This window comes from Malaclemys terrapin, chromosome 7 (assembly GCF_027887155.1).
Source record: "Malaclemys terrapin pileata isolate rMalTer1 chromosome 7, rMalTer1.hap1, whole genome shotgun sequence".
NCBI lineage: Eukaryota > Metazoa > Chordata > Testudines > Emydidae > Malaclemys > Malaclemys terrapin.
Genome location: NC_071511.1, coordinates 124555333 through 124580792, shown reverse-complemented (window position 1 = coordinate 124580792; position 25460 = coordinate 124555333). Strand labels below are relative to the sequence as shown.

Below are 25460 nucleotides of genomic sequence, written 5' to 3'. Positions count from 1 at the left end.
AGCGCTCAGCAGTTCTGCAAATCAGACCCTAGTGTCTGGGAAGATTGCTTCGAGTGACTTGCTCAGAATTGCACAGCGATTCTGGCAGAGCCAGGAATAGGATCAAGTGTTTCAGGGCACAGTTCAGCTGCCTTTACCAGGAGACCCTCCTTTCTCTTTCACTATGCAGCTTCCAACTTCCACAACAAGCCAAGCAAGGGTTCTACAGACAACAGCCTCCTTTGCGGCACAGCCCTGCTCCACCCCCAATAGCAGATTCATCCTGCACACTGAATGAGGCAGGGCTCGGGGGGGGGGGGGAGGGGGGTGTATGCCATCATGTACCTGTAATTAAAGACTGCCTCATCATGCATACCTCACAAAGAGGGCAAATTAAGGCTGCCTCTGCAACCCTAGTTCAGCCATTACCCAACTCTCAAGTGCTTAATTTTGCAAGCATAATGTGTGTGTGAACACACACACACACACACACACACACACAAAACTATACAACTCCAGCAAGCAGCAGTTTTAGTCACTGGCAATGAAGACAAGCACATATAGGGGTTCACATTTTACTTTTTTATTATTTAAAAGCTACATACGTTTGCAGGCAACTTAGGGACTGCCCTCGGGCCTGCGGTATGTTTCCAGTGCAGCGTGTCCTTCAAGCAGCAGATCCCCTCTTCAGACCTGGCAAAGGGAAAAGGCTAGCGCTGTGGAACATACAACAGCTGTGACATTTGAAGTAGGTCAACAGCGCTCGTAAACTGGCATCCACAGTTGTGTCTTTTCTAGGGCCCACCTGGCAACAGCTGCGCTCACTCGGATCTGAGTTAGGTTCTTTGGCGAAGGAAGATACAGTAGGTTCTTGTCCTCAGAATGAGGACATGCAGTCAGAAAGAGGGATCACCAGACCCATCAGTGAGTACAAGGGGGATCTCTTGACATCACCTTCTTCCAGCCCTCAGTGAAGAGTCGACACAAGAATTCCATAGTGAATAACCACAACAATCATCGGTATGAAGCAGTAATTACAGGGTGTACAAAAAGACAGCTGCACGGTTATAGTGTTCAAACAAGACACTTTCACCACTGTCCTCAGAAGTGGGGCAAGTTGGCAGAGATAGAGGGAGTCCAGTCTTCCTGGCTATTCACCCTGCAGAGGACTGCCAACAAGAGGCCAAGTTAGTGACTTGTGGGATGGGGCTCTTTCCCCTACTTAAAAAAAAAAAAAAAAAAAAAAAGGACTCACCAACTCTTCTTCTAAAAGGGCACAAGCAGATTGGCTGACCAAATATAGTCACAAATGGAAGCCTATACAATCTCATTCAAAGCCAATATCTGAGAGACCAACGGATATGGAGGTGCACAGGGGGTGGGGGGGGAGGGAAGAATGTGTAGTACGTGTCAGTCAGCTGGAGTATAAGCTATGTCAGCGTGTTTATGGAGCGTGGGGAAAGTAAGCAGAGGAATTAAATAAGTTACATTTTTGGCAGTAGTTCAAAAACTTGCCAAGGGGAGCAGACAGCGTTGTATGCCCGTGCTAGTTCCCAGTATTCTTCCCAAGTGCCAAAATTCAGCTGCTAACTCTTTGGCCATGACGACAAGGAGCACCAGTCTTGTGGTGAGCTGGCTACATCAACGTCTAGATTTCTTTTTCTTCTTCCGGTTTCGTTCCTCGCTGTCATCGTCCGCTTCGCTAGCCGTTGGGGTGGGATCCCTTCGGATGACTCTCTTTTCGACTGTGTAGTCCTGTTCTCCCACTCTGGGGTCTCCTTTCACCAGGAATTCCCTGTTCTGGAAGGTTATGGAAACATCAGTCCTTGGGTAGGTGCCATAAACCCTACGGAGATCCTCCTTCACAAACTCCGGAAGTTCCCGTCTAGGTCCAAAGACCCTCTCGAGTTTCCCCCAATGAAGCTCTCCTCTCATGGTGAAGCCCTGAGGCCATATGTCCTGACCCTGGCTTGGCCTCTGGTATGCTGCGTACGGATTATAGTTTGCATAGGGGTTGTACAGAGACATGGGGGTCACCTGAGAGAAGTGCCAGAAAGGGTGAGGATGGAAGTATGGATTGCTGCCGTAGAAATGATGATACTCTAGTTGGTTTCCTGCATAGTCATGGTGGCTGTTCCAGTCCATGATGGTGGTGACAGGCCGGCTATAGAAGTTGTGCATCTGGATAGGAGGGAACATTGTGGTGTTTGGAGACTCAGCCAATCTGCCAGGCCCAAGAGGCAGGTAGGTGTATGGGGAGGGCTGGATCATGCTTGGATAATGCTCTTGAGGCACAAAACCATAATGGTACATGGTCCAAATCCTTGTGTTAAACAGGGGTCATTGCTTCAAAACAACTTGTGTCCTGAGCTGTGGAAATAAACAAAAGATACTGAGGACAGGAGAAAGAGGAGTTTATATATATATTTCGGTCCCAGCATTGTTCATGCAGCATGCTGGATAACAAATGATTTTCATATAACCAAAGTATACCGAGCAATTAAGTAGCCTAGAGGAACAAGAACAAAAAAAGTAACAAACACCACAGCAGTTCCAATAGGGTTACTATATTTCCACAATCCAAAAAAAAAAAAAAAAAAAAAAAAAAAAAACCAGACATGGGGGGAAGGGGAGCCCCACCCTAGCCCTGCCCCCATCCACTCCCTCCCACTTCCCACCCCCGACTGCCCCCTCAGAACCCCCAACCCCCCCTGCTTCTTGTCCCCTGACTGCCCCCTGCTGAGACCCCCCCACCCTAACTGCCCCCTAGGACCCTCCCTGTCCCCTGACTGCCCCGACCCTTATCCAGGCAGGGTTGTAGAAATTTTGGTAGTGCCCAGAACCCATCCTCCACACCTGCCTAAGGCTCTGGGAGGGGGGTTGGGTGGGGGGAGGAGGTCTGGGGTGCAGGCCCTGGGCTGGGGATTAGGGTGCAGGCTCTGGGCTGGGGATTAGGGTGCAGGAGGGGTGCAGGCTCTGGGATAGAGTTTGGGTGCTGGGTGCAGGTTCCGGGCTGGGGCAGGGGGTGGGTGTGCGTGCAGGAGGGGGTGAGGGGTGCAGACTCTGGGATGAGTTTGGGGGTGGGAGGCGGTGCAAAGGGAGGGGGTGCAGGCTTTGGGAGGGAGTTTGATGGCAGGAGGGGGTGTGGGAAGGGGTGCAAGGGTGAGGGCTGTGGGGCTGAGAATAAGGGATTCGTGATGCAGGAGGGGGCTCAGGGATGGAGCAGAGGATTAGGGTGCAGGAGGATGAGGGCGGGGCTGAGGATGAGGTGTTTGGGTGTTGGAGAGGCTCAGGGCTAAGGTGGAAGGGCAGCCTGTCTTGCCATTAGTGGATGGGGGGCACTAGGACCCAGGGGCAGCAGACAGCAGTTGCTGCTGGCTCTGGCAGTACAAGCAGACAAGGGAGAGAGACGGGCAGGGAGGGGGGGAACCCACAGAGGGGGGAGGGGTTGCGAGGGGGGGGTGGCAGGTGGAGGCCAGGGACCCATCCAACCCACCCCCTGCTTCCTGACTGCCCCCGGGACTCCCCTTACCATGCCCATGTCCACATGTAGGCAAAAACACGCTGCAGGCAGCAGGGGAGGGCTCTGGCTGCTGGAGGCCAATGGGAACAGCTCAATCAGGCCCAGCCGCCCAATCAGCAGCCGCACTCTGCATGGACAGGAGGGAGGGGAGGGGGAAAATCCCAGACCTTTTAACCTTGTTACCAATTCCTCCCGGACGGCTATTTAGAGACGCAAAAGCCGGACATGTCCGGGGAAATACGGACGGATGGTAACCCTAGTTCCAATGTACAGTCAGATGCCACCCATTCGCATGCAACATTTACCCAGATCTCTTGGAGCTGCAAGATTAGGCGTAAGTGTTGCAAAAATAAAGTAAAATAAAATAAATAAATAACTCCCCCCCAATCAGCCATCTTGTAATTTGACTCACCAATTAGCTATTTTCACATGACTCCCCAATTAACTATTCTGACACGCCTGCTTCTGGAAGAAACCAAGAATTGAAGCATTAACCTACCTTAACCTGTAGAAGTTAGGTTTAAAGGGTTTGGGTTTTTCTAAAGTCTCATTCACCTTTCTCTAGTTACTGGTTAGGTCTGAACATGCCTGTCTAGGTTAGGACATCACCGTGAAATGCCGTTCCAATTCCTCAACCAGCCTCATCACCAGTACCAGCAGTGTATTAAGCAACATGATTAACATCTGTTACACATTATTCATTCTCTCATCCTCTCCCCTGAGGGAAAGGAATGTGCCATGTATACACTGTTGTATGTTTATATTAGTGAAGGCAGGACAGAGAAGGGCCCAGGGGGGCTGGAACAATTTGTATAGTGAGGTGCTGAGAGCCATTGAACCAAACTGTAAACCCTGCATTTGATGGAAACCACTTGAAGCCAGGAGTGTGGTAGCACCCATAGTTTCAGCACGTATGAAAGTTCAACTTGCACTTTGAACAGAAGGTGGTGAGGCTTCTCATGTTTGTGGGGCCTGGTGAGGATTGTTCCCTAGTGTGAAAAAAGCTCCCATCTCCTGCACAGACCTGCTTTGCCCAGGTGACATAGCCCCATTCTGCTTCTCAAGCAGAATGGGGCTAAGCATGGCCCTCAGCCCAGAGCTTTAGGTATCCTGCGTCCAGGGCATTGTCCTTTTCTTCAAGGCACTCAGACTCTCTTGAACTGGGCTGTGTTCCTTGGGAAGCTAGCATAGAGAGCAGAGGAAAGGGTTGGTGTGCGTACCACAGCCCAGGTCACTGGGGAGATAATGCAGTATACCAGCACAAATTGCTCCTGTAGTTTACTGGAATAAGTTGCACAACCATTTTACACTGGTGCAGGGTTTCTGCACAAGGGATTTGTGCTGTAAATACACTAGTGCTGATCTCCCCAGTTTAGACAGGACCTACCCCATTGCCTGCCTTCCAACAATGCAGTTACTGAAGTGATAGGCAGAGTATAAACCTAGGCAGATGATTATAGCGGCTCCCGAAATCAAACATCAGAAAGCGTCCCATCCAGACTTAAGGCGACGGACTGGTGGTTTATTTGGTACCATAAGTGCACACTAGTAACTGATCTGAGGCCATCAACTCGAATGACCAAGCAACCTATTTCTAATGCACCCATCAAAGACTGTAAAAAGAACCAGGAGAGGAACGGTGACTTGAAAATTGATTAACTACAACAGGTGTGATGAAGTAGAGGGTCCCAGACTCACTTCCTAGAGAGCGATCATTCTGACCCCCTTGGATGCTAACCGGGCTTTGTTCACGCTACGATATATCGATTCCCATTTAGGAACAGACGCTGTGCATATAGACCCAACTCTATCAAATCCCTGGACACTAGCTGCAATGCTTGCTCAGCTGAACAGGTTAGCCACACCACATTCATTCAACAATTGTCACCTCCACAACAAGCTGCCCCCCATGCCTATGATCAGCATTTTAGTTCAAGTTCTACACGTTGCCTTGTCTTTAGATGGAGTATGCAGAATTAAAGCTGTATTGGTCAGCCTAGAATGGATCTTTCCAATCCCTTGTTGGTTGGGTCCTACTCTAAGAGTATTGTTTCCTCTAAGAAAAAGAGAGGAAGAGTGTGTGTGTGTGTGTGTGTGTGTGTGTGTGTGTACACGCACAGTTAGAGTACCAGCCTCCTGGTTGAGATTATGGCAAGAGCAGGGAGGGGGGCAGAGAGAAACCAGGCCCGTGCAGTGAGCACAATAAATCAGTGAGAGTTAGACACAATGAAGGGAGATTTTTATTCCCTCCTCCCAAGTGGATCTGAAGTGACTTGGGAGCTGGTGGAGGTGTCTGACAATAGCTTGTGACATGGTCGTGCCAGAGTCTGGAATGGCCAGAGAAGCAAGTTCTAGAACTGTCAGAATAGTGAGCTGAAGGGCTAGATAAGCATCCCAACAGGGATGAGTTGAGGAAATATGCTTGGATCAGGATTGAGTGTTGCATGCTGGGACCTCTACTAGCAGAGACTAGCTTGACTGCACTCTGTTTTATGCAAGGGTCCTGCCGCCCTTGGGTTCCTAGCAAGTGGCCATCACAGCCTTTGTTTGGGTAACCCTGGCTGTGAAGCACTAGATGGAAAGTTGCCAAGATGGCTGGTAAAATTAGACTAAATTGCTTTTCCTTAGCTGCAACACCAGAGTGAGGACCTCCTTGTTCTACAGCCAGCCAGACTAACTTCAGCTTGTTAGCGTTCAGAACTGGCTCAAGCCTGCTGTTATGCAAGTTGGAGACTCCCAAGGAGTCAAGAGGGATGCACAGCAGCAGATCACGTGCCAGACCACAGAAAGTTCAGGCACCATTTCCCACTGACAGATCACTCAGCAATAGGGCGTTCCCCACAGTGCTGTAGTGTATTGTCTGTATTGTGTTTGGAACCTGTTAGGGCCAGCCCGTGTTTGCCAGCTGGAATAATACGTACACTTGTTTTGCTTTCACAAGCCCACATTCTGCAACTGTCTAGTGCTGCCCTGCTCTGTCACCTCCTCAAGTAGGGCTCTTCCCTGAGACAGAAGAAATCTCTTAAGGTAGCCATAGCAGAGACTTGCTTTTTACACACTGATATCTGGAGGTCTTAGCCCAGTTTGCCAAGTGTGTGTGTAACCCACACACCTCCTGGGTGTGGTGTTCTGCCCCAGTTGGCTCTTAGTTCATGTGGTAGAGGCTCATGCACTAAGCTCCAAAGGTCCCTGGTTTGATCCTGCCCGCCGGCAACTGGGGTCTGTCGGTGTTACACGTGCAGTATGTATCTAATAGTGCTATTGCAATACAAGCAACACCTAGAGGGCACCCCCGATGAGAATCAAGACCCTGTGCTAGCTAGTCTACAGACAGTAAGACTGCTCCTGACCCAAAAGAGCTTAAATCATGGACAATCAACACATGTTTTTGGCCCATCTCTGCATTGCTGGGCACAGGATAAATTGATGTCGTAGACCCTCCTGTTTCTTCCACATTCCTTTTTCGGGGGGTTGCAGAAGAGGGGGTTTGAAGTGGTAGCTAATGCAATGCACTGAGAAACACTGCTTCCACGAGGCTATATCTCTCAGAAGCTTCAACACCCATCCCAGCTGTCTGAATCTGTATTAATGGCAGTTGCGGCCTTAGGCCTGTTGGCATAATTGGCGGCAAACAGCAGAGGCTAACAGCGGGAGTTTGCCTGGGAGTTCGCGTGGGGAGAGCGCACCGAAGCTTTCATCTGCAGGTTTCTCCGAGTAGTTTCTGCAACAGTTGAGGAAGCTCTTAAGAGGACGGTGATATGGAAGGTGAGCGATCAGCTGTTGTAACCTGCACAGGTTGTGCCATGTTTGTCTCTCTTCCACAGGACAGAAGCGACTTTGTCTGTACAAAGTGCAAGCTGGTCGCCATATTGGAAGAGAAGGTTCGAGGGCTGGAGAAACGAGTATCGACTCCGAGTTGCATAAGGGAAAATGAAGATTTCCTGGACAGACGTCAGGAGATGCTTCTACGGCCGCAATGTTCTGAAGATTCAGAACAGGCGCAGCAGGGACAGAAGGATTGTGAGGAGGTTTGGCAGCATGTGACCTCCAGAAGGAGAAAGAGGAGCGTCCATGTACCAGCAATGGAAATACAGGTGAGCAATCGTTTCCATGTTCTCTCTACAGGTACTAATGCGGAGAATGGACTAGATGACCCATCTGAGGGAAGGGAGCAGAAGGAGACTCCACCGATTGGAAGGCAAAAGATGCACTGTCCTAAGGATGGGGGTTCCATGACCACCACTCCCAAGAGGAGGAGGAGGGTGGTGGTGGTCGGGGACTCCCTCCTCAGGGGGACTGAGTCATCTATCTGCCGCCCCGACCGGGAAAACCCAGAGGTCTGCTGCTTGCCAGGAGCTAGGATACACGATGTGACTGAGAGACTGCCGAGACTCATCAAGCCCTCGGATCGCTACCCCTTCCTGCTTCTCCACGTGGGCACCAATGATACTGCCAAGAATGACCTTGAGCGGATCACTGCAGACTACGTGGCTCTTGGAAGAAGGATAAAGGAGTTTGAGGCGCAAGTGGTGTTCTCGTCCATCCTCCTTGTGCAAGGAAAAGGCCGGGGTAGAGACCGTCGAATCGTGGAAGTCAACGAATGGCTACGCAGGTGGTGTCGGAGAGAAGGCTTTGGATTCTTCGACCATGGGATGGTGTTCCAAGAAGAAGGAGTGCTAGGCAGAGATGGGCTCCACCTAACGAAGAGAGGGAAGAGCATCTTCGCCAGCAGGCTGGCTAACCTAGTGAGGAGGGCTTTAAACTAGGTTCACCGGGGGAAGGAGACCAAAGCCCTGAGGTAAGTGGGGAAATGGGATCCTGGGAGGAAGCACAAGCAGGAGAGCGCAAGAGGGGAGGACTCCTGTCTCATGCTGAGAAAGAGGGATGATCGATGAGTTATCTTAAGTGCCTATACACAAATGCAAGAAGCCTGGGAAACAAGCAGGGAGAACTGGAAGTCCTGGCACAGTCAGGGAACTATGATGTGATTGGAATAACAGAGACTTGGTGGGATAACTCACATGACTGGAGTACTGTCATGGATGGATATAAACTGTTCAGGAAGGACAGGCAGGGCAGAAAAGGTGGGGGAGTTGCGTTGTATGTAAGAGAGGAGTAGGACTGCTCAGAGCTCCGGTATGAAACTGCAGAAAAACCTGAGAGTCTCTGGATAAAGTTGAGAAGTGTGAGCAACAAGGGTGATGTCGTGGTTGGAGTCTGCTATAGACCACCAGACCAGGGGGATGAGGTGGACGAGGCTTTCTTCTGGCAACTAGCAGAAGTTGCTAGATCGCAGGCCCTGGTTCTCATGGGAGACTTTAATCACCCTGATATCTGCTGGGAGAGCAATACAGCGGTGCACAGGCAATCCAGGAAATTTTTGGATAGTGTAGGGGACAATTTCCTGGTGCAAGTGCTGGAAGAACCAACTAGGGGCAAAGCTTTTCTTGACCTGCTACTCACAAACAGAGAAGAACTAGTAGGGGAAGCAAAAGTGGATGGGAATCTGGGAGGCAGTGACCATGAGATGGTCGAGTTCAGGATCCTGACACAAGGAAGAAAGGAGAGCAGCAGAATACGGACCCTGGACTTCAGAAAAGCAGACTTTGACTCCCTCAGGGAACAGATGGGCAGGATCCCCTGGGAGAATAACATGAAGGGCAAAGGGGTCCAGGAGAGCTGGCTGTATTTTAAAGAATCCTTATTGAGGTTGCAGGAACAAACCATCCCGATGTGTAGAAAGAATAGTAAATATGGCAGGCGACCAGCTTGGCTAAACAGCGAAATCCTTGCTGATCTTAAACGCAAAAAAGAAGCTTACAAGAAGTGGAAGATTGGACAAATGACCAGGGAGGAGTATAAAAATATTGCTCAGGCGTGCAGGAGTGAAATCAGGAAGGCCAAATCACACTTGGAGTTGCAGTTAGCAAGAGATGTTAAGAGTAACAAGAAGGGTTTCTTCAGGTATGTTAGCAACAAGAAGAAAATCAAGGAAAGTGTGGGCCCCTTACTGAATGAGGGAGGCAACCTAGTGACCGAGGATGTGGAAAAAGCTAATGTACTCAATGATTTTTTTGCCTCTGTCTTCACGAACAAGGTCAGCTCCCAGACTGCTGCACTGGGCAGTACAGCATGGGGAGAAGGTGACCAGCCCTCTGTGGAGAAAGAAGTGGTTCGGGACTATTTAGAAAAACTGGACGTGCACAAGTCCATGGGGCCGGATGCGCTGCATCCGAGGGTGCTAAAGGAGTTGGCGGGTGAGATTGCAGAGCCATTAGCCATTATTTTTGAAAACTCATGGCGATCGGGGGAGGTCCCGGATGACTGGAAAAAGGCTAATGTAGTGCCCATCTTTAAAAAAGGGAAGAAGGAGGATCCGGGGAACTACAGGCCAGTCAGCCTCACCTCAGTCCCTGGAAAAATCATGGAGCAGGTCCTCAAGGAATCAATTATGAAACATTTAGAGGAGAGGAAAGTGATCAGGAACAGTCAGCATGGATTCACGAAGGGGAAGTCATGCCTGACTAACCTAATTGCCTTCTATGATGAGATAACTGGCTCTGTGGATGAGGGGAAAGCAGTGGATGTGTTATTCCTTGACTTTAGCAAAGCTTTTGATACGGTCTCCCACAGTATTCTTGCCGCCAAGTTAAAGAAGTATGGGCTGGATGAATGGACTGTAAGGTGGATAGAAAGCTGGCTAGATCATCGGGCTCAACGGGTAGTGATCAATGGCTCCATGTCTAGTTGGCAGCCGGTTTCAAGCGGAGTGCCCCAAGGGTCGGTCCTGGGGCCAGTTTTGTTTAATATCTTTATTAATGATCTGGAGGATGGTGTGGACTGCACTCTCAGCAAGTTTGCAGATGACACTAAACTAGGAGGCGTGGTAGATACACTAGAGGGTAGGGATCGGATACAGAGGGACCTAGACAAATTAGAAGATTGGGCCGAAAAAAACCTGATGAGGTTCAACAAGGACAAGTGCAGAGTCCTGCACTTAGGACGGAAGAATCCCATGCACTGCTACAGACTAGGGACCGAATGGCTAAGTAGCAGTTCTGCAGAAAAGGACCTAGGGGTCACAGTGGACAAGAAGCTGGATATGAGTCAACAGTGTGCTCTTGTTGCCAAGAAGGCTAACGGCATTTTGGGCTGTATAAGTAGGGGCATTGCCAGCAGATCGAGGGACGTGATCGTTCCCCTTTATTCGACATTGGTGAGGCCTCATCTGGAATACTGTGTCCAGTTTTGGGCCCCACACTACAAGAAGGATGTGGAAAAATTGGAAAGAGTCCAGCGGAGGGCAACAAAAATGATTAGGGGTCTGGAGCACATGACTTATGAGGAGAGGCTGAGGGAACTGGGATTGTTTAGTCTCCAGAAGAGAAGAATGAGGGGGGATTTGATAGCAGCCTTCAACTACCTGAAGGGGGGTTCCAAAGAGGATGGAGCTCGGCTGTTCTCAGTGGTGGCAGACGACAGAACAAGGAGCAATGGTCTCAAGTTGCAGTGGGGGAGGTCCAGGTTGGATATCAGGAAAAACTATTTCACTAGGAGGGTGGTGAAACACTGGAATGCGTTACCTAGGGAGGTGGTGGAGTCTCCTTCCTTGGAGGTTTTTAAGGCCCGGCTTGACAAAGCCCTGGCTGGGATGATTTAACTGGGAATTGGTCCTGCTTTGAGCAGGGGGTTGGACTAGATGACCTCTTGAGGTCCCTTCCAACTCTGATATTCTATGATTCTATGACCTACAAATTTACCTTAATTGTAAGCGCAGCTGTAAGGAGTACCTGGAAATTCATAAAACATCATAACAGATCGCAACAAATGATAATGGGAAAGAGATGGACTCAATTAGTCCAAACAAAAAGGCCTCTTGCTATAACTCAACAACTGTGTTAAGGTCATGCCTGGTACACACAAACAATGCGAGATGGGGGAGGGGGGTAGTGAGCCAAAATTCATGTTAGAAATTAGGGCTAATTGGGGAACAAAATGGGCAGAAAAGTCCATTCCCCCCCCAAAATGCTCCCTTTTGGGGGATCTTTAAAAAGACAACTTTTAGGGAAAAAAATTAATAGAAGCAGTGGTCTACAAACCACCACTGCAACCAGCTTTGTCCTCATGGCAGAAATGCCCTGGAGACCAAAGCTAGCAAGGATAGGAAATGCATTTCTCGCTCTCCCCTTTTGTGCATGTTTGTCTTCTTAGGAAATGGGAACCAACTTACAATAAGGTCCAGCCCATCTCAACTAACATCTCCCCCCACCCCCTGCCCCCAACCTCCAAAACCAAACAAATAAAAACAGTTTTTACTATCTTAGATACCAGCAAAAAGATTGACAGACAAGGGTGTTTTCATCCCTTTTAAAACAGCTCTCCAGCTACAGGGAAAAGCAAGGAGAGATGTTGTTCAAATAAGAGCCTTATTTAATAAATACTCTGCATTTCAAAGGCTCCATTTTTCTTTTCTGTATCTTTAGTGAAAGGATTTTTAAGGGAGTGTTTGCCATGGTACTAAGCAGGCGGAGGCCTCCCAATACCAAGCCCTGAACCTTGTTTAACAATGTTGAGCAGTGATAGGGTCTTGTTGACACCTCGGAACTCTTTGGGCCCATTTATTCCATCTAAATGATTAGAACAGGCCGTTGCAACCGGTTTGCCCGCGTACATGCAGGAGAGACAGCGCCGTCTACAGTCACACCCAGAATCTCTTTCACTGCACTCAGTGGCTCCCTGCTTGGAAAGTGGGGCTTTGACTCCAACCCATGGTCCATGTCAGGGTGGTCACGTGAAGCAGCAGAGTATGGCAGACCTGCCAGGGATCAGCCCACCACCACCTCAGCAGCTTCCTGCCTGCACTCCTAACTCCCAGGGGTGCAGGCAGGAAGTTGCTGAGGTGGTGGTGGGCTACCGGGGGGGGGGGAGAAATGACACAATGCAAGTGGGGACAAAGCCTAGAGCTGGCTATGGCCAGCGACTGCTTTGCTGGATAACAGCAAGCAAGTGGTGCACATGCACCAGGCCCCAGCGTGGATACAGCCGCTTTCATTCCTAATGCCCAGTAGGTCCACGTCACTGCTGAAATGCAGCCACCTCTGGGCTGGAAGGTGACAGTCTAAACAGTGCACAGCATGTTACCAGGCACTCAGCACAGAATCACACCTTGACCTCCTGTATCTTAGGGAGCAGTGGGAAGAAGGAACCCCGGGGCCCTCAGGTCAGAGTCACTATAAACAAGAGTGCAAAAACAGACACTTTAGGACATGGCCATTTCTAGACAGCAAGCACACCCAGCCCGAAAAGGGTGGTGGTGAGCTAGCATCTCAAGCAGCTAGGAAAGAGGCCATTACCTGTCTCTGTAGGCAGCGGCATGTGTTTGGTTTCCTTAGCAAAGATTTCAAGCTCTGCTATGCTTCCCTCTTCGGAAATCAGGCACACCCAGAGTGGAGTCAACCAGGTTGTTCGCTTAATGAAGAGACACACTGGAGCATAATCCTTGAAGTTAGAGACTCACGCCAAGCTCCACTCCTTGCCTCTCTGATTCTTTAATTTTAAAGGCTCTGGTTATCTCCAGAGGAATTATCAGACTAGCTAACCTGCAGTGTTTAGTAGCCACTCCAAGCTCCTCCCAAGCCTGGACACATTCCAGGCAGCTATGGTTACTAGACAACGAGTAACAAGTACTAACCTGGCAAAAGGGACATGTTGAGAGAGGTTAGTCTGTTTCCCCCTCCTAATTGTTCTTCCCAACTTTGTGAGTGTGCCCTTCCCAATGCCCCCCACCCCAATTAGGAGGATGTCCACCCCAACCCAGCTAGTGCTGCAGTCAAGGCCACCCACAAAATGGAGAGACTGCCTTAAAAAAAAAAAACCAACCCACCCACCCACCCACCCACACTACCAGTTGACACATGATCTTCACCATCTCTGCTTGGAAGAGATTAGGACAGTTCACATGCTCCATTATCTTGCCCAAGTCCACCTCATGGATTGTGTCTGCTCCTCTCCCTCTGCATCCATTCATCTTGCATAGGCCTCCTCTAAACCAGTCACAATATCTGGCTACTGCTGATGGAATCAAGTCAGAGGGTAGGTCTATACTTACCTCCGGGTCCGGTGGCAAGCAATCCATCTTCTGAGATCGATTTATCGTGTCTTGTCTAGACGTGATAAAATAGATCCCGGAAGTGCTCGCCATCGATGCCGGTACTCCTGCTCTGCGAGAGGAGTACGCGGAGTCGATGGGGGAGCCTGCCTGCTGTGTGTGGACCCGCGGTAAGTTCAAACTAAGATACTTCGACTTCAGCTACGTTATTCACATAGCTGAAGTTGCGTATCTTAGTTCAAAGTGGGGGGTTAGTGTGGACCAGCCCAGAGTTTCAAATATGGGTCTGGAAGGGCCCTTGAGAGGTCATTAAGTCCAGCCCCCAGCACTGAAACAGGACAAAGTAATTGGTCAGAGATGGTCTGGGCCAGGGGTCAGCAACCTTTCAGAAGTGTTGTGCTGAGTCTTAATTTAGTCACTCCAATTTAAGGTTTCGCATGCCAGTCATACATTTTAACGTTTCTAGAAGGTCTCTGTCTAGAATATAACACTAAACTATTGTTGTATGTAAAGTAAATAAGGTTTTTAAAATGTTTAAGACGCTTCATTTAAAATTAAATTAAAATGCAGAGCCCCCGAACTGGTGGCCAGGACCCGGGCAGTGTGAGTGCCGCTGGGAAAAAACAAAACTGAACAACCAGCTCGTGTGCCACCTTCCACACACGTGCCATAGGCTGCCTACCCCGGTCTAGGCCATTTGTCCAACTTGTTCTTAACTGCCAGCGATGGGGATTCCCACAGCCTCCCTTGGAAGCTTATTCCAGAGCTTAACTACACTCATCGTTCGAAAGCTTCCCCCAGTAGCTAACAAATCTCCCTTGCTGCAGATTAAGCCCACTACACTCCTTGTACAACCTGCAGTGGACACGGAGAACAATTAATCACGGTCCTCTTTATAAACAGCCCTGACCATATTTGAAGACTTATCAGATTTCTCCCCCCACACCTCAGTCTTCTTCTTTCAAGAAGAAACACACCCAGTATTTTAAAAATCTTTCCTCATACATCAGGTTTTCTAAAATATCATTGTTCTTTTCTAGACTCCTCCCGATTTGTCTAGATCTTGCCTAAAGTGGAGCATCCAGAATCAGACAATACCAGGGCCAGCTCTAGGCACCAGCAAAGCAAGCAGGTGCTTGGGGTGGCCAAGCCCTGGGCTCCTGCCACCCCAGCCCTGGGCTCTCCCTCCCCCCCCCCCCCCCCCGCACCCACACTCCCTGCTGCCCCAGCCCTGGGCTCTCCCCCAAAGAAAGAATTGGGGGACTAAATGGACAGTGCACCTCTCTATCTGAAGCCTAGCAAGGCAGGTACGTGGATCCCGCTAGAATTTAAAATGAAAAGTAAGGGAGGGGAGGCTGTACTACACTGGGCAGCTTTAGATACAGAACCAGGCACGTAGGAGGATTTCCACTTCTGAGCCATGGAAGCAGAAATTGACTTTTCCTTTCCAGATTTAGCTAATATTCAGAAAGGGAATCCAGCACCTGCCTTCCAGATTTGAACACCTCAACATTCAGGAGTGCTCAAGCTCAATTTGGGCAGCTGTTACTTCATTTCTCCCAAATCAAATATACTGATCCACTGTAACTTGCTGTAGAAAAAGTAGAATAAATTGAGCAAGAAATGCTTCCCTGTGGTTATTAGGACTGGAATTGCTATTTTCAACAGCCATTGCTTTATTAATTATTATTATTAAGTTTTAGTTTTATTTGTTTAAAAGGAAGACAGTGATATTGCATTGGCAAATTCCCCATAGAAACAAAGAGTGGAACAAAAGAATAATAAAGGCACCTCAACTTTTCCTCATTTATGTAGGACAGTCTTATAATATGCATCCAGATATCCTCCAATCACACAAGCTGAAAATTGTTCCACTTTACTGCAGTTCTGTAACCATATAGGAACCAATCCTGTCTGTGTTCTGTGCACATCCAAAATCCCTGCTGAATGACCCGCCCTGGGAGCAAGTTACCAGTGACCCAGGGCTGGGGCAGCAGGAGGGTGCAGTGGGGGGGGGGGAGAAAAGGGGGCGCAGGGGGCAGCCAACATTTTTTTTGCTTGGGGCAGCAAAAAACCTAGAGCCGGCCATGGACAATACCCCCGCTGATGCCTCCCCAGTGCAGGTAGAGCAGGACCATTAGCTCCAGTGCTGTACATATGACACTCCTGTTAATATGCCCTAGACTGATATTATCCTGTTCCATAACTGCACTACATTGTTGACTCATTCAATCGGAGACTGACTAAACCCCCAGATCCTTTTCAGCAGTACTGTAGTTGTGCATTTGATTTTCCCTTGCTTAGTGGAGTACTTTGCACTTATCTTTACTGAATGTCATCTTGTTGATTTCAGGCCAATGCTTCAATTCATCAAGGTCATTTTGAATTCTAATCCTGCCCTCCAAAGTGCTTGCAGGTGACACCCAGCTGGGAGGGGTTGCAAGTTTCATAAGCACATTCTCCATTCCATCAGCAAGTCAGTGAAAACATTGTATAGTACAAGACCCAGAACTGACTCTGTGGGACCCCACCAGATACATCCTGCCAGTTTGAGAGAGAACCACTGGTAGTTATTTTGAGTACAGTCTTTCAACCAGTTGTACACCCACCTTATAGTAATTTCATTCAGACGACACTTTGCTAGGTTGCTTATGATGTGGTCATGTGAGACTATCAAAAGCCACACACCCACCCACCCCTTCTACTTTCCCCCCTCTCTACTAGGCCAGTAACCCTGTCAAAGAAGGAAATCAGGTTGGTTTGGCATTTGTTCCTGACAAATCCAGGTTGGCTATTACTTTTAACCCTATTATCCCCTAGGTGCTTACAAATTGAAGAGCCTTTTCCACTGCAGCTCTGAGAAAGAACTAGTTATATCCATGTTTCAGAGTAGCAGCCGTGTTAGTCTGTATTCCCAAAAAGAACAAGGAGTCCTTGTGACACCTTAGAGACTAACAAATTTATTTGAGCATAAGCTTTCGTGGGCTACTGCCCACTTCATCGGATGCATAGAATGGAACATATAGTAAGGAGATATGTGTGTGTCATATATATATATATATATATATATATAGACACACACACACACACACACACACATATATACACACACACACAACATGAAAAGGTGGAAGTAGCCTCTTAGAGTTGATATGGCTAATTAATTAAGATGAGCTATAATCAGGAGAAAAAAAAATTCTATGCATCTGAAGCAGTGCCTGACTTAAGAGTTTTCAAATAAATCTTTAATTTTCTGACCAGTGCACTAAGAGGGGAGGTTTCCAAAACACTGTTGCTTAGTAGCATAAGTCCCACTGACTTACAGAGTCACTTAAGCACAAGTGGAAAACCAAACAAACAATCATGTTAAAGTGGGAGTTTCCAGATTTGTTCTCCCTCAGTGATACTTTTGCTCAAGTGCATTGCATTAACAAGTTAAGACAGGAGTTTTCCCACCAACTGTTGCTGGTGTCAAGCAGAGTCCTTTATACCTCATTACCAAGCACAACAAGACATAGCATCAGAGAAATCAGAGATGGAGCGGGGAAGCTTTCTTAGCTTGTCTTTTCTACCCACTCTTTTCACTTCCTCTGACCAATGCAAGATTGAAGGGGGGGGGCGGGAAGGCCCTTGAATGTCCTATAGAACAGTCTAGATTCAGCAATACTCAGGAATCTTGACCTTCTTAGAGTTTAGGCAACATGTTTGTTGGGGAAGCGGGAAAGAGCAGCATTGTTTTGTTCTTCCACAGCTAGCATCAGTTAGCTAAGCAGCGGTGACTGGCTCTCTCTTTCTATAAAGAGATGCTCCCGCTCAACCAGGAAGCTATGGGCTCAGGGTGGGAACTGAATGGGTGAAAAATTCCATGTCCTAGGATGTTATGCAGGAAGTCAGAGTAGATCATAATGGTTCCTTCCTTCTGGCCTGAAAAAGTCTATGACCAAGAGAGACGAGATGGGTGAGGTAATCGCTTTTATTGGACCAACTCCTGTTACCAAGCGATTACCTCACCCACCTTGTCTCTGCAATATCCTGGGACTGTCAGGGCTACAACGACACAGCATATGGCAAAGAGAGCTGATGCAGGCAGTAACAAGCATCAGTACTTGGTCATGTCAACAGTCACAGTTTCTACCTCCTGTGCCCCACCAGGATTTGACAACGTAGGGCTAAATGATTTGCTATATAGCCTTGGTCTATGCTTAAAAGTTTATCAGCATAGCTAATGTCAGTTGGGGTGTGAAGAGAAAAAAGCCACCAACACCACTGACTGATGTAGCTATACCAACATAACTCCAGTGTAGATGCAGCTATACGGATGGAAGAGGGCTTCCATTGACGTAGCTAATGTCATTTGGGGAGGTGACATTCCTACACTAACAGAAAAATATTTTTGGTCAGCGTAGACTGGGTCTACACCACGGGACTGTGGTGGCATAACTATGCCAGTATAGTCTCTGTAGTGTAGATGTACTCATCGTCTTTGATCCAACAACAAGCTTGTGCTCTTAGACGAAGCACTTTGATGATCAACTAATCTAGGGGGAAGATATCAATAGCAGTTTTCTTGCAGGAGAACGTAAGTCACTGTTATTGTACCATTGGTATCTTAACGTAGAGCCCTCTGGAGAATCACATTTTGAAGTTTCCTCATCAGTTCCAGAAGAGAATGTTCCCTAAAGGGAAGAGACCCCAGTCTCTGTTCACCAGCAACCTCCTGGAGAAACGCCCTGGGCATGGTCTGTCAGGGAATAGCCCTGCACTGACTGCGGTGAAGGCCAATGGCTTAGACTACATGAGTGAGTAGTTCCCTTCCACCCCCATATATGAGGGTACGTTTACACTTCAAAACACTACAACAGAACTGTGGTGCAGCTACTCATGATGGTGACAGGAGGGGTTCTCATCGCTGTACTTAATCCACCTCTGCAAGAGGCAGAAGAAATCTTTTGTTCACCTAGCACTGTCTAGACCCAGGATTGGGTCAGCTAGGTCTCAGGGTGTAAAAAAATCCACACCCCAAGAGACAGCCATTTCAGCGCAAGTTTTCAGCATACGCCAGTCCAAAGATTTATAAATTCTTTCTGGGGGCTTGTCTTCACAGCAGCATTAACTCATGTTATAAAATATAAATAAATTAATGGAGATATCCCATCTCCTAGAACTGGAAGGGACCTTGAAAGGTCATTGAGTCCAGCCCCCTAGCAGGACCAAGTACTGATTTTGCCCCAGCTCCCAAAGTGGCCCCCTCAAGGATTGAACTCAACTCTGGGTTCAGCAGGCCAATGCTCAAACCACTGAGCTATCCCTCCCCCCGAAACTTGCCCCTAACTTGAATCCCAGCCACTCTCAAAAGTGTTAAGACTACTCTGGGACTTTTCACCAGTGCTTAATTGTAATGAAAGAGGTGCCAGGGTTCAGACAATTTTTTATTTATTTATTTTTTACTTTCAGAACTGAAAGAGCCAGCCCAGAGATGCCAGGGGCTCTGAACTGCCAAGTCTAGGCGTGCCAGGGGCTCTGAACTGGCACAGATTAAGCACTACTTTTAACTCAAGTTGATTGGCTCATCGGGGGTGTAGGCTATGGCCCCAGTTCGTGCAATTCACCACCTGCTAACACGGACACTGTACAGATTTTCATTTTGCAGCATGGCTGCTCTCATTTGAGAGTAGGCTAGCAACACGCAAGTTAAGACAGAGCCTAATATTATGCATATAATCTTTCCCTCCTTGATCCCAGAATGGCAACCTATAGACGACTCCCAAAAGAATCTATCACGTTTTCCCTTATTTGGGATAACCCTTGATCCTTTTGGTCCTGTCCCACAATAGAAGGAGGAACTAAGGCCAGTAAGAAGAGGCAATGGATTTTAAAAAAGATAGAGACTAGTAAGTCACGATGAACAATATCATTAACAAGTGGAACTTACTGCAGCAGGATAAGAATTGAAGGCTAACACTTCTTCAGGGCCCAAGACTATCAATAGATGGAGTCAGGAAGAAGTTTCCACTTGGCATAGTTAAGTATATTGTGAGTGGGGAGGTTGATCCTTCAGAGGAAGGTACAGTTACCAGGCACTGTCAGAGACAGGGCATCCAAGTAAACAGACCAGCAAGTATAACCCTTGTTGACGTCATAACTACCAGTGGGACTGAAAGCTAGATGGAGACTAACTTCAGAATATCAAAGCTGTTCCTGGATAACCCAAGCAGGCAACTGCAAGACACCAGCTACCACCCAGAGAGATGCAATGCTGCCAAAGCAGTGAAGCAGGTGCCCCTACCCGCCCCAGAAGTGGTAGAATAAAGGAGAACCAAGAGAAGGGTCTCTAAGGTGCCACAAGGACTCCTCATTCTTTTTGCTGATACAGACTAACACGGCTACCACTCTAAAATTGCAGCCACACTAACCCTAATTCGAAATGGCAATGTCGATTTCAGCACTACTCCCCTCGTCGGGGAGGAGTACAGAAATCGATTTTAAAAGTCCTTTGTGTCAAAGTAAATGGCTTCGTTGTGTGGACGAGTGCAGAGTTAATTGGATTTAACACTGCTAAATTTGACCTAAACTCATAGTGTAGACCAGGCCTAAGAGAAGGGAAGGTTTCTAAACTAGAGTATCCATGGGTATTTTAATTCCCACCCTGAACCAGATCTTGCACACTATCCTTTCCCACTCCCACCATTCCACAAAGTACTCTCCAAAATATTCACAAGACACTGCTGGCAGGACAGTCTCCTCCTTGGAACTCAAGCCCCAAACTTTAGTCCAACATGGGCAAAAACCATTATCCTTCAGTGCAGTCTCATCCTCAAAGTTTGGGGGCGGGGAGGGAATGTATATATAAGCACAACCCACTACATTTTTTAAATGGTTTGTTAGTTATTTCTGATTCCTAGGGAGGTTTGACTGCTGGATCTCTCTTACTGGAGGACTTATATTTTTAAGGTCTTAAGGATTCCAAGAGCCTAGGATATGTTTTTGCTTTTACAAAGCTAAATCTAGAGAGGGGAGAGGAGAGAAGGCAGTGTCCTTTATAAAGTAGTAGGTGCAGTGTGTTCCACTTATTACTGCAGTAAAATATCTGAACATTTTGATTTGACTGTTAAAAATTTATCAATTTAACATTACACTGGTTTCCCCCCCCCCCCCCATTTAGTATAGCATGAAGTTTGATTTTAGGTACATTGCCTTTTATATACAATCTTAACCAAAATGCTTTCAAGTGCATTAGATACTGGGAGTGAGGGGAGAGTTTACAAATACAGCAACTGTTTTATGCTCAAAGGCTTGTACACAATGTTTCATTAGACAGGTTTCGATTGAAAGATGGTGTTGGCCTGGAGAATGCTTATTCTTTACTTTCCAGAAAAGTTGCAAGGATATTTGATATGCTCCCTTGTAGCCTCAAGGGATTAAGATCTGAAAAAGAAAACGGTCTCTCTGACAGCATGATCGCAGCATACAAGAGAATAGGACTTCGCACACAAATGAGCAAATACTCGAAATACAGGCTATACAGCTGAATAGTTTCCAGTAATGGGTTTTAAACACCAAACAGATTATGTACATGGACATGCTTGTCCAGATATCCTAGGCCCTGGGCTGCTATTTTGACTAGCTTCTGGGTAGTTTGGTTCAGCTCATTTGGGTTAGAAAGGTGCTGTCAATCACAGAGAAATGGACATTTCTCCCAGCAGGCTTTGTCCTTTTACCATTGCAGCACAGCCTTGAAGCTCTACTGTGCAGATCTGCTGGAGTTTGGTTGATAGGCCGCAGCTACAAGTCAAAGGAGTCTCATCAACAGACCACCACCTCAGCGCCATTGCACCAGAAAGAGGAGCAGGAACAAGGAACAAAGGGTGGAATCCACAAAGAGTCTTAGGTGTTGCAATGCTCAGCATCACAGCACCTGGGGGCAGGAGGGGAGAAATCACAGGAACACCACTGTGATCTAGGCTCCCTATACAGTGAATGGGGAGAGAGGGGGGGTCTAAGAATGAGAGTCACAAAAGCCAGCATGCCAGTCAGGGAGCTCACTAACCTAGCTAAGCGAATGGGAGATGTGGATAACCTGTCACACTCATGGAAGGTATCGAAGTCCAGGCTGCAGGAAGGCATCTTCCTTTGCTTTGCAATCCATGACTCCAAATCCCTCCCCCTGCCCCACAAACCTGGAGAGGCTGCTTAGGCCCCCAGGTGTTTCCCACAGGAATTGGGCAGCTGGCTCTCATCACATCCCAATTAGTCAAGCAAAATCCTACCCCTTTGCAAGCCTTTGACCTGGTAGTGGACTAGCCAATGCATCTTCACTGCCTTCTCAAAGGAATCAGGTCTGCTCAGCTGTGGTCACAGGCCTTGCGCAGCTAACAATTTCTTGAGCTCAGGTGATGGCCTGCAGGATGATCTGAGTCCTACTCCCAGTAGACTTCAGGGTGCACTTAAGTGGGTGCGGATTTCATAGAATATCAGGGTTGGAAGGGACCTCAGGAGGTCATGTAGTCCAACCCCCTCCTCAAAGCAGGACTAATCCCCAGACATTTTCCCCCCAGATCCCTAAATGGCCCCCTCAAGGATTGAGCTCACAACCCTGGGTTTAGTAGGCCAATGCTCAAACCACTGAGCTATCCCTCCCTGCAGTAGAATTAGTGGTTAAGACTTGTTACAGTAGATCATGCTTTAGACATGTTTGGGTTTTTTAAAACTAAGACAGCAGATTTATTTCACAGACACAGACCAGGATTTTCAAAGGGGCTTAGTGAAGTTAGTGCCCAATTCCCATTGAAATCCAATGAGAGTTCAGTACTTACTTCCCTTAAGTGTCTTTGAAAATTCCAGCCCCAATGCCTAGCAGAGATTTCCAGGAAAGACCACTTATTAGCAAAAAGAACAGGAGTACTTGTGGCGCCTTAGAGACTAACAAAGGTGCCACAAGTACTCCTGTTCTTTTTGTGGATACAGACTAACACGGCTGCTACTCTGAAGCCACTTATTAGCAGCGACTTTCTGCTGTGCCTACTGTAGCCCTGATGATAAATGTAATTCTCTATGTGCCACTTTTCACCTATGAATAGCTGGTGGCAAGTTTAATCTTTGCAGAGGATATTTTAGAATGAGAAGCAGTTGGCATGTTTACTGTTACTTCAATTGTGCGTGCCAAGTTATAAAATATGCTATATAAAATAAAATTAATCTTAAGATAGGGTCCCTTTAACATTTAAAGAAAAATTGTATTATCTATCGCACTAACATCTTCAATTATTTAAGTCTAAATAATTTTAAAATGCATTCTAGACATTTGAATGCTTCTTGCATTTTGCAGAATCTTAGTTAATTAGAACAGTAAAACTGACTAGCCAATTTCAGGTGACTTGTACTGTCTCATGCACTAACATAACCTGTATGTTACAAACACTGCTGAGACATGATTGCTTGATTTTTAAATAATCCCACTTCTTTCTACTGGAGCATTCTGATCTGGATGGAGATTGGTCTTGGATGGTTTAGCCACAAGAAATCTTGCCTCTTGGCAGGGGGTTAGACTAGATGACCCTTGTGATCCTTTCTAATGCTATGATCCTGTAAACACGTCTGCACATGCATCACCCGATTGACAAAAACAATCCCAGGGATTTTAATGAGACTAATGTAAATGTTCACAGGATTGAGACCATAGGAGGGTTTCTCCAGGTCAGCGGTTCTCAAACGTCACTGCACCACAACCCCCTTCTGACAACAAAAACTACTACAGAACCCCAGGATGAGGAAGTAAAGTCTGAACCTACCCGAGCTCTGTGGCCGGGGCAGGGGAGGGGGGGGGGGGTCAAAGCCAAAGCCCCAAGGCTTCTGCCCCAGACAAGGGGCCTATAATCTGAGCCCCAGGGCTAACATCCTCAGGCTTTGGCTCTGGGCCGTGGGGCTTGGGCCCTGTGCGCCAGTAAGTCTAAGCCAGCCCTGACAACCCTATTAAAATGGGGCTGCAACCCACTGTGGGGTCCTGACAGTTTGAAAACTGCTGCTCTAGATCTTACATTTTACAAAATTCTGCATCAGAGGCCAATGCGACAATGACGGTGGCATTTTAAATAGAAGATTAGCACATTTTATATTCAGGTGATCTTCAGAATTAGGGACTGTTCACACAGGAAAGTTGGATTGGTACATGTGAAAGTGTGAATTTTGACCAGTGTCATTATACTGATCTAACTCACCATGTGGACACACTTATTTTGGAATAAGAAGAGTTCGTGTTGTCTTGGATGGAGTTTAACTAAACTGAAAAAGCCACTCTTATTGTGGGATAAGAGTTACAAGAGCTATTGGTTAGTAGTTGCCAATTTTTACTCAAGCTTTGGGTCACTGATGTATATGAAAATACTGATTATGCTAAGCAAAGCCAGTACATTTTTAGGTAGATATGATTAAGTTCACATACGTGTAAATGGGAGACTGTTAAAATAAGATAATACAATTGAAGACGCACACATGTATTGTTAATGTCCAGTTCATTAAATAAGCCACAGCATTAAACTTTCAACAGTCTTATTTTTTTCCTATCGATTGCTTTTTTCTGTCCTCCCTCAAGTGGAAGCAGGTATTTATTTAGTACTATAGCTACTCTCAGACTGAAAAAGTGGGTTAAATACTCTATCAAAAGTAGATAGTAGCGGGACAGATTCTGGTTTCAGATCAGGATCTTCCCCCCTCCTCCCCACCCTTAAATTGATTACTGATTTATAATACCATTAGATGAACTAAAAATCCTACAATTAATCTATACTTAAACATTCTTTACCTGCAAGTAGAGCATCAAAACAAAAAAAAAGTTAAACATCTAAAGAGACTTTTTAAAGTTACATACAGCATTTAAGTGATAAAATACAACAGAAGCTAGCGGTCTGTTAGTAGTATAACTTAACTGATAAAGCAAAAAAGCACTCTGTCCTTTAAAATAGTCACAGTACATGAAAATAAAAGTTAATTATTAAGTCAGATGAGGGAAGAGGAGAAAGGAGACTACTTACATCTATATACATTCAAACTCTCTTAAAAATAAGAACTTATGAAAGTACATCTTAAAACTTTATACCCCTTCCCAAGGCAGCAAACAGTTACCATCCTTCCTCAGAAGATCATAACTTTGAACAGCATCAAGAACAAACTTTAAAAAAAAAATTACCATTTACTGCTTTGAAGAACAAGCCTACTCCCCAGTTTATCAGTCAGAATCAGTGACCACTGAAGCACAGCTTCTATTTGTAATCACTGTGATAATTCCAGTTGTTACAATTGGAATGACCCATATCAGCTACTATTGTAGGCACCTGTAGTATTATGTTGCAATCCCAGTTGTTCATAAAAAAATCTTACAACAAACTGGATAATAGTATTAGTTTAAAATGTATGAATTGAGCTAGAAAGTTAAAACCCAAAAGGTGATGGTTCCATTACCAGGCCTGACTGATATTATAGAAACAACTTTCCAATGATAGCTTGTGTCCTGCTATGAGTCAAAATTGCTTTTTTAGTTCTAATTGAATAATTTGTGTTATATATGGCAAATTACCAAACATGGTAGTGATAGAGGCTTTTTACGTAAAATTATGCTCTATACTATTACAGGTGATCTCAATGTCTGATGAGGTATGCCTGTGAATCACTCTTCAATTACACAATCTGGAGTTATGTTGTTGAGTGCAAATACGTGAACTTCTGTGTTTAGTGACTTTATAAAAAGAACTTATTTGTGAAGATGCTGGTAATCCTATTTCATAGAATGTCAGAAGATAATAAAATGAGAAAATGCTTTGAGAATGACTAGGAAATATAAAGCAAATGATGATGATA

General features: G+C 46.6%; 1 protein-coding gene across 2 annotated transcripts; it reads right to left on the bottom strand.

The window, feature by feature from the left end:
- Positions 1-615: 615 nt before the first annotated feature.
- On the bottom strand, positions 616-13019 carry C7H10orf95 (chromosome 7 C10orf95 homolog). Of its 2 annotated transcripts, none has more exons than XM_054035166.1 (3): positions 12856-13019; positions 1235-2349; positions 616-1148 (listed from the first exon to the last, which is right to left on the bottom strand). In XM_054035166.1, the coding sequence occupies exon 2, from the start codon at positions 2290-2292 to the stop codon at positions 1621-1623; it is 672 nt and encodes a 223-aa protein (XP_053891141.1). In that variant the 5' UTR covers positions 2293-2349; positions 12856-13019; the 3' UTR covers positions 616-1148; positions 1235-1620. The 2 variants fall into 2 exon arrangements, with proteins under 2 accessions (XP_053891141.1, XP_053891142.1); XM_054035167.1 differs by lacking the exon at positions 12856-13019 and adding an exon at positions 3512-3599.
- Between the last annotated feature and the right edge of the window lie 12441 nt (positions 13020-25460).